General features: G+C 34.1%; 1 protein-coding gene across 1 annotated transcript; it reads left to right on the forward strand.

The window, feature by feature from the left end:
• The first annotated feature begins 3,344 nt into the window (after positions 1-3,344).
• Positions 3,345-8,203, forward strand: LOC143537643 (polyadenylate-binding protein RBP47-like). The gene is made up of 6 exons (XM_077031369.1): positions 3,345-3,842; positions 4,900-5,392; positions 6,626-6,696; positions 6,779-6,909; positions 7,402-7,498; positions 7,918-8,203. Exons 1-6 carry the CDS (start codon positions 3,492-3,494, stop codon positions 8,089-8,091), a joined length of 1,317 nt encoding a protein of 438 aa, XP_076887484.1. The 5' UTR covers positions 3,345-3,491; the 3' UTR covers positions 8,092-8,203.
• Positions 8,204-9,365: the final 1,162 nt, after the last annotated feature.

A 9,365-nucleotide genomic window follows, 5' to 3' on the forward strand; every position in this document is an offset into this window, starting at 1 on the left:
AGACATAAGTCCTTGAATAGGTACGGTTGATTGCCAAAAATCACCGTTCAACTCATCCGACGGTCGTAATTAATCCTCGTGAAAAACAACGTCGCAGGAAAACACTAGGGCAATTTCCCAGATCCAACAACCCCTTTTCTTCTTATCGTACTTACAATTTCACCCCCTGGTGTTATCTCACTTTGACAGTTGTTACCTTTGTCTTTCTACAAAGGACGTGTTTCACATAATAAGCTTTTAGAGGTTAACTACTTAACTTTTGGTTTATAAATTGTTTCTTAACTTTTACTTTAGAGTTTATATCTTTTAACCGAAAGACTCAACTCATACCTTTAATTAGTTTTAGAGCTCACAATTCTAACTATTTTCTCTAAAATACCATAATTATTAGTTATTTAAGATATGTCATTTGAATTAAAACATGAAGAATTATAGGTTAATGACACGTAAAGTCATTTAGTTTGATAAATATGAGGGTTTATGCGACCAACCTTATGAAATTACTATGATTTATGCAACATACCGTTTTGCTCTTGTAGTCTCTTAATGATTTCATTAAGGGACTCTTTCTAAATTAGTCAATATTAAGTGTGTTTGTTTTATCAAAATGATGCATCTGAATTTGTCGGCAAATCTCTTAACTATTAAGCTTCAAAATGATGTTGACTGAAATGTTAACAATTTTTCTCTTCGTATGTGTTCATAACCCTTAGTTTGCCATTCACGCGCTACGTCCTCAACCCACCACGAATCACCACCACATCAGCATACTCAGAGTTGATTTAGCGTTTATTGGCTCAAAAATTCAGAATCTCTTAACTATTCGAATGTCTTACTGATTCAGCACTTACTGGTTCAGGTGTTGATAAATAGTTGGTTCTACTTAAGTGTTTGGGATACTTTACCAATTAATGATCAAATTAAACGGATAAAAGTGATGGTGTTGCATTTATTGGTTTAAATTTTACTAGTTTTTTTTCAAAATAAACAAAGTTGAGTACTTTGAGTGTAAGAAATAAGACCCCAAATTTGTTTATGATTCTATTACAGATGTAATGATTTAAATGCATATTCCTTACGTTACATATATATTGGATGTATATTGTCAACATTTAAGACCATGTCACTAAAGTTAAACAAAATAGACATCACATCGTCTCTTTTAACCGGTTAAAATAGAAAAAAAGAAGTTAGTGCTTTAATTTCAAATTTAAGCTATGTGAATAACACGTAATCATTTTATAACCAAAAATGTTAGTTGGCTTCAAAACCAGAAAAATATGTGTTATTTTTACTAGTGTGTATAGGTTAGATTGATGTATATGCTTGATTCTTTGAAGGTGAAAATTGTGATAAATATGCTTAAATATATTTGTTATGATGCTCGTATTTGATCCCCCTGTTAACATGACATGTGAAATTTGTGCAAGTTTATCGTATATTGGTGACCTTACTAGTAACCTTGACAGATTTCATTAAGTAAAGCTTTTAAACATTCTTACTAACTACAATGGTAGAGGTAATTATAAGTGTAAGTCACAATTAATTGAAGGACTAACACAAAATATCCTAATGTGCCTGTAATAATAAAGTCAAGTTAAATATTTTTTCTGTAAGTCACACTACTCCTTTGGGATCAACTAGATGAATTCCTAAGTGTATGCTACATTTGACCACGTGTTACTTAGTCCAAAGCAACACTTTTAAGTTGCCAACAAGAAGGAAGCACCTTTATTTTGAAGTTGAAGAATAGATTACGGGGTGTTTGGGATTCTTTATTTAACCTTTTTATAATAACTTATATATAAGTCATAAGTTATAAAGTTGTAACTTATGACTTATCCACTCACAACCTTTAACTTTTCTAAACACCTTATAGCTAATACGTTACAAGTCATAAGTAGATAAAATAAGCAACACCTAAATATTATAATCCTCAGTCTTAACATATCTACATAGACATCATGTTTAAGAGATGTGACATATGTCTCACCAATTATTTGGAATGTTTAGAGTAAGTACAAAAGATATGGAATTATTGTCATAAAATAATCATATGTGTTGTGATATTAGCCTAATAGCAAAACAATAAAAAATGTATTTATAACAATATTCAATTCAAAAATAACTCAAAAGATTTCAAATGCTTCTAATAGTTCTCCTAGAAATTAGGTTAAAAGATTTATCAAGATCAAGACTTGTCATAAAATCAAGAAAAAATTGTATAAATCCAAGTTTTTATTTTTATTTTTTGTGAAAATTAGTGATTGATGCTAAAATTGTAAACACACTAAGATTGTTCAGACTTTGTAAATAGTAGTACGTATTAGTGCATTCCCGACTTATTCAATTTGATTCAAATTTGTTTTAAGATAAAAATTTGTTCAATCGTCGTTTGTCCATCAAAACCAATATCAGTTCATCGATTACGTACAGTTATAAATCCAAACATTAAAAATTTACGATCTCTCTTTATCTCATGGTCCACCGTCCTCCAATTTATTAAATTGTTAAACATTTATGATTAAGCTCATAGTCCGAAAAACCAAGACCAACAATAGACCCCTACACGATCATAATAATACATAGATCGCCTAAACCAAATCCAAAGGATGAAAAGAAATGTTTCAAAATTATATTCAACACCTTCTTTTAATAAAGTATATCTAGAAAAATATTAAGATTTAAAATAACAATATTTAATCGAGATAACAATAAATGAAAATGCGTATAAAACATAGGAGCACTAGAGGTGTATGGAGATTATGAATCGAGGTTATCGGGAATAGAACCAACCAATAAGGGATTGCAACATCATATTTAGTCGAATCCATGAATATTATGAAGATTTAGCAGGGGCACCAAAATCAACGGAGATTTATGAAGATTGTTAACATTAAACCAAGCACAACCAATTCCATGAAACTAATTTGGTATGGATTTTTGCTCGGGGTGCTTTGGAAACATGGGCGAAGGTTATGAGGGACCCGTTGTGTCCCTAGTCACTCCCATTTTTTCGCTTAGTGGTGTAAATCTTCGCGATTTTGTCAGAAAATTATTATAGGTGTTGAGTTCGAAAACCCCTATAAATTTTACACAACTTCGACCCCCCCCCCCCCCCCTTTGATTAAGCCCATGCTTCGACACTGTTTGGAAATTGTACTGAGCTACCCTAATACCCTAACGGACTCCATCATCAATCTAGAAACTTAACAAAACTCTTGTGCCAAAACTACACTTTACAAAACCAAAAGGTCCTAATATTCATACATTCCAAAACCCAAAGGGCATCCAAAACATACTTGACATAATATTTTATAAACATTCTTAAGCCGTCTTTCATCTCTCTTTCTCTTTCTTTCTCGTTATCCTTCCCTTCACGAACACCTCTCCGGCCACCACCACCACCACCACCACCGTCATCTCACCACCACACGCTACCACAACTTCCAAACACCACAAACTCAAACCAAACACAACCCATTCTCAATATGCAACCGGCAACAAACGGAACCACCAACACAGACTTAACTCAACAACAACAACTTCAACAACAACAGTGGCTAGCTATGCAACAATACCAACAACAACAATGGCTAGCTATGCAACAATATCCACCTATGCATCCTCATCATCCAGCCATGATGTACCAACAACCACCACCTCACTACATGCCATACTACCAACAACAATATCAACAACAACAACCTCAACAACAACAACATAAAGGTAGTACACAGATTCAAAACACAAGTGAAGATAACAAGACTATCTGGATCGGTGATCTACAACACTGGATGGATGAGACTTATATTCAATCATGTTTTGCTCAGACCGGAGAGGTCAGGGTTTTGACTTTTTAACTTTTTGACTTTTGGACTTGTTTCTATTATTGTGTAACGTTGATTTTTATTCTGTGAATATGTACTTTTGTCTTTTTGATGTAACTGAGTCACAAGTCACAAAGAGTACAATTAGTCAATTATTTTCGCCTTGCCAAAACTAGTATTATTCTAATGCTAGCTATAAGATATATTGTATTTGTTTGTTGTTAACCTAGTTCATTAATTGCTAGTTTGAATACTTGTAATATTGGTGAATCATATATATATGATAGATACTAACTAGTGTTATTTATTTCTTGAAGTGGATTTGTATCTGTAATGTTAAAAAAATTGTATTATAGTCGATTTCTGACTTGTATTTGTTTTCGCACCATTTTTTTGTTATTAGTAGTTTGATGCTTTTATTTTTAGTAGTTTAGTAATAGTTGAATTTACGCAAAAACAAGACAGAACACAACCGACGTCCATAGAGTTTAAATGGTTAAATGTTTTAACTTTTTAGGCCGGGATGAAAGGAATGCTTACTTAGGGGCCGTTTGGTAGCCTCTTAACGGTGATTAAGAGGCTACCTCTTAATGGCTCATAACCTCTTAATGGTTAAGAGGTAGCCTTAAGTCTGAATGATTAAGAGGCTACGAGGTAACCCTTAAGAGGTAGCCTCTTAATCATTCAGACTAAAGGTTACCTCTTAACCATTAAAAGGTTATAAGTCATTAGTTGTTAGGATTTAAATTGTTTATTTATAAATAGAGGCATTAGTCTAGTTTATGTAATGTTTATTTGTAAACTGTATAGACTTTCGTTGTGATATTTTACAAAGGCTTTGTTTTGAGTAAATATAATTAGTTGCGCCCCGTTTTGTTGGGGTCTGACAAGTTTTGTTATGTTATATGTATGTTATCTTGATACTGACGTCAAGATAAAGTTTTTCGAGTTAGTGGGGTTTTACAAGGTATGTTAGTTAGTTTGTTTTGTTAATTAGTGACAAAGCAGATGTCTAGAGGCGTAAACATATTTTCTTTGAAAATTGGTTTTGATATTATGAAATAAGCAGGTAGCATCTATTAAACTGATACGCAACAAACAAACGGGTCAATCTGAGCGATACGGCTTCATCGAGTTCCAATCTCATGAAGCAACTGAGAAGGTTCTACAAAGCTACAACGGGTCCATGATGCCAAACACAGATCAAGTGTTTCGGTTGAACTGGGCAAGTTTTAGTTCGGGTGAAAAACGAGCGGACACTGGTTCGGATTTGTCTATATTTATAGGAGATCTGGCACCGGATGTGACGGATGGATTGCTGTATGAAACGTTTGCTGGTAGATATCCGTCTGTGAAAAGTGCAAAGGTTGTTTTTGATACGAATACTGGGTGCTCAAAAGGGTATGGGTTTGTTAGATTCGGTGATGAGGGTGAGAGAACACGGGCTATGACTGAAATGAATGGACAATATTGTTCAAGCAGGCCTATGCGTGTCGGTGTTGCTACACCGAAGAAGCCACCTACTCAACAACAGTATGGTCAGCAACAGTTTCCGTCTCAAGGTATGCGTTTAACTTTCTAACTCTGTTTATTCGAAACATTAGATTATTGTTGCCACAATACAAATTTTATAATCATAGAAGTTCTAAATTATTTAAACAGAAATTGTTTCTTCACAACTCAACATTTTTTTCATATGCATTAAAATTTGTTTATTGATCTGTTTCTTTTATCTGTTTGAGCCACATATTTTGTGATCTACATAGTGTATGTTATTTATTTGGAAGACTGTGTGTTCCGTTAGTAATGCAAAAATGGGCGGTTGGGTAACTATCTCAAGCGTGTTTAGGTCAAATTTGGTTTCGGCACATATGAGTTTTAAAAAACAGGTCAAACGGGCTAGTGGTCAGGTGGTTTGACTTGTTGGTTTAAGATTTTTTTTTTTTTTTTTTTTTTTTAAGAGAAAACAACTTGAAGACATGAGCTGATAATACACATTGGGCCTGTTCCAATTTACTAAAAAAATCTCTTATATAATTATAATCCTTTTGACGCTAACCCAGTTAATTTTTCTCGTTAAGTCATATAATGTGCCTTGCATCAAATCTGTAATGTTTATATGATTTCTTTCATTAAATTTGTCAGATGCGGTGAATACTAGTTTCATGAGTATTAGGTTTCAGGTAAAATATGGGATTTGGTTACTGATTTATTGCATATCGACATGAGTGTTCAAAAGATAAATAAACATAAGAATCTAGATAATGATGTTTGGTATATGCAGTTTCTGGATAGCTCAAATTCTATCTTATCTTTATATTATAGTTTGTATATTTTCTCCTATTATTCTTTCTTACAGTTCCTGTACTATGTAATTTATTCAGATATTTGAATATTGAATGATCCTGATATTCATTAACATACATGTGACAATATTAATTCATTTACTTATAAATGCATTTAAATTTTCTTATGTTTCACCTCCAAATCACTTTATTCAATAAGAAACGTTTTGACTATTACTGTACTTTTTAGAATAACCAAAACGTTTCTTATTACGTTTCTTAAAAGCAAGTAAAGTTGACAAAAATGTGGTTCGCATAGTCCAAACCGACTTGACCAGTTTTGGCTATTCTAAAAACTACACGTTTTGACTCGTTACCCAACCTCTAGTTTGATTTTCTTACACATACCTTCTCATCTTTTTCATTTTTAAGAAGTTAGTGATTTTTGATGATGACAAGGACCGGTATAATATATGTATCTTATAATTGTAATGTTGTCTTATGTTTTAGCTGTCCTATTAACCGGTGGAAACGATTCTTTTAACGCTGTTCAATCTGACGGTGATTTATCAAACACAACAGTGAGTCACTCCGTCTGTTTACTAATGTACTGACTACAATTGCTAACAGCTTTACTAACCGTCACATCTTTACTTCTTATAGATTTTTGTGGGAGGACTCGACTCTGAAGTGACTGATGACGACTTAAGGCAAGCCTTTTCTCAATGTGGCGAGATCTTGTCTGTTAAAATACCAGTAGGCAAAGGTTGCGGTTTTGTCCAATTTTCAAGCAGGTAATCCTTTCTTCAGCCCTCGTGGGGCCCAAATTATATGTTTCTCGGAGGGTGTGCATGAAACCAAAAAAAAACGATCCGTAACCAGAAAACTAGAATTTTGGTTTGGTTTTCATGTAATTAAAATCGAACCTAATTTATGGATTTTTATTTTCTATTTTGATTGCTAAGTAATATGTTAGAATTTAAGTCAAAATGTTAATAATGAATTAATCATTAATTAGCAAAAATGTTAGCAAAAATGTAGGCACAATTTCACTATTACGGCCTTACGGGCCAAATTTTTTTAGCCTAAAAGTTCTTAACTCCAAATGGTAAAACGAAAAAAAAAGAAAAAAACTGAAACAGAACGGTTTTCAAAAACTCAAAAAGCTGAATTTTTGGTTTTTGATTCGGTTTGATCCTAAAACCGACCGATGCACAGTAGTTTTATTATATTTTGAAGGTTGCGCTAATATATGTTTATTTCTCGTTTAAATTTATATAATTCAGAAGCAGCGCCGAGGATGCAATTCAGAACATGCATGGCACGGTGGTAGGCAAGCAGACGGTCCGTATATCATGGGGTAAAACTCCTGCTAACCGACAGGTAATTCCTTTTTTTCATTTTTTTATGTTGACTTGGTTTTGACTTTTTAGCTGACTTATCATCCTAGAAAATACAGTTAATGCTAATATGCAATGTTTTCATAACCGGATCGGACACTAAACCGGCCAGGCAGCCGGTTCACCGGTTCAACCGGTTGAACCGGTCAGACCGGCCCAACCGATTTGGCTTAAAAAGGGTGAAAATAAGATTTTTTTAAAAAAATATTTTTTTTAATATAAACCGGTTCAACCGGTCCGGTTTTCCGGTCAGACCGGTCAACCGGTTCGGACCGGCCGGTTTCCTGGTAACTGAGCTAACTGCATAGAGCTGGACCGGTCAGTGAACCGAATCCCGGTCGAACCAGTCCGGTCTGGTTTCAACAACATTGCTAATATGTTATGATGTATTGTTTACGACAGAGGATGAATGGGAACGGAGGCTACTATTCGAAGGGCGGTTACGGCGGCGGTTATGGCGGTTATGGTGGTGGCGGTTATGGACAACAGAACCAGGACGGAGGCATGTATGGAGGTGCAGATGCGTCGGCTTATGGGTCGAACGGGTACGATAACCATCAGCAGTCTGTTAGCTGATCTAGCTGGTGCTATTAATTTGAATCTGGACAAGATATAAGATTCTAAAGACTTATTATGTTTGTTTTATGGGATATAAATATCTATGAATGCAGCTGGAATTTTGATTGAATTATTTTGGTAGATTTTTAAAGTAGCATGTTTTGGTTTTTAGTTTCGGGTAGGTCTAGGGGCCCGAGCGCGCTGATTTGTTTTTTTAGTCGTTTATAAAATGATCGTACGATACACGTGAAACTGGTTTTTATAGATCTAAAGTTTTGGTTCATATATACTTTTGAGTGGTTGAAAGTAGAAATGGTCAAAAGGAAAGAATAGATGTATGGTTTGGGTTCATATAATGGTTTTAAGTGTTCACTAAAGAACAACATTTGAGGACCATTGGCTGTATAGTGGGTCTTCTTTTTGACCTTTAGATCAGTTAAAGTTTGTGATTGCTTTAAACTAAATTGGTTATTAAAGAACTAGGCTTAACATTCATTGCTAATTCGCCTCGGGCTACTTGGCTGGTATAATTATTCGTATCCAGTGGCGGACCCAGGATTTTTGACAATGGGGTCCTATTTTTGTCGGTTTTCAAACTTTTCGGGTCGGTTCAAGAGTCGATACGAGAAACATAATAAAAAAACGAAATACATAAAAAAACGGGAAAGAGCAAGGCTCAAACTCGGGTCATTCGTGTGGTATTGGAAGGGGGTTTCCACCAGACTAGAATGGTAATATTGATATAGGGTCCAAGTGTTAATTTATATGGGGTCCTTCAAAAATTTTCTATATCGCTTCTAAATAAATTTTAAAAAACATTGGTGTCCCGGGACCCCGACGGCTACTATGTAGGTCCGCCCCTGTTCGTATCGGGCTTGAGCCTCTGCTAATTTGCTTGTTGGCTCGCTTATATAATTTTTTATCTTCATTTTTCTTATATAAATTTAGTTTTAATTGTTTTTAAAGTTATTATTTGAGACTTGTTAAAAAGTTGGTAACGCCATTAAGCTTCAAAATAAATGAGAGTTGATTACGAGTTCTGTTTCCAGGTTGGATTATAAATTACGTGCCGAGTCATAACTTCATTGTGTCATTATGAACTTGGTCTTGAATCAACAATGACTCAACTTGGCTCACTCATTGAATTACTCTGTTTTCAACTGTAAATATGGTCTCTCATAAGTTTAAGCAAAGATTGATTACGATTTACGACTAATACATCATTTATACGAATTATCTTATACGTCTAAAATATTTATAAACACATATCTTGTTACTAAAAAAATATCAAT

This window comes from Bidens hawaiensis, unplaced genomic scaffold (assembly GCF_021521415.1).
Source record: "Bidens hawaiensis isolate Kalapana, Puna unplaced genomic scaffold, B.hawaiensis_p1.1 tig00000780_1, whole genome shotgun sequence".
Lineage (NCBI taxonomy): Eukaryota > Viridiplantae > Streptophyta > Magnoliopsida > Asterales > Asteraceae > Bidens > Bidens hawaiensis.

What these genes read in the sequence shown, in the direction of transcription:
- LOC143537643 (XM_077031369.1), top strand. Translation starts at nt 3,492, where the DNA reads ATGCAACCGGCAACAAACGGAACCACCAACACAGACTTAACTCAACAA. An exon ending in GCAACAGTTTCCGTCTCAAG is followed by an intron (nt 5,393 to 6,625) that starts GTATGCGTTTAA and finishes CTTATGTTTTAG; the next exon opens with CTGTCCTATTAACCGGTGGA. An exon ending in AAACTCCTGCTAACCGACAG is followed by an intron (nt 7,499 to 7,917) that starts GTAATTCCTTTT and finishes TGTTTACGACAG; the next exon opens with AGGATGAATGGGAACGGAGG.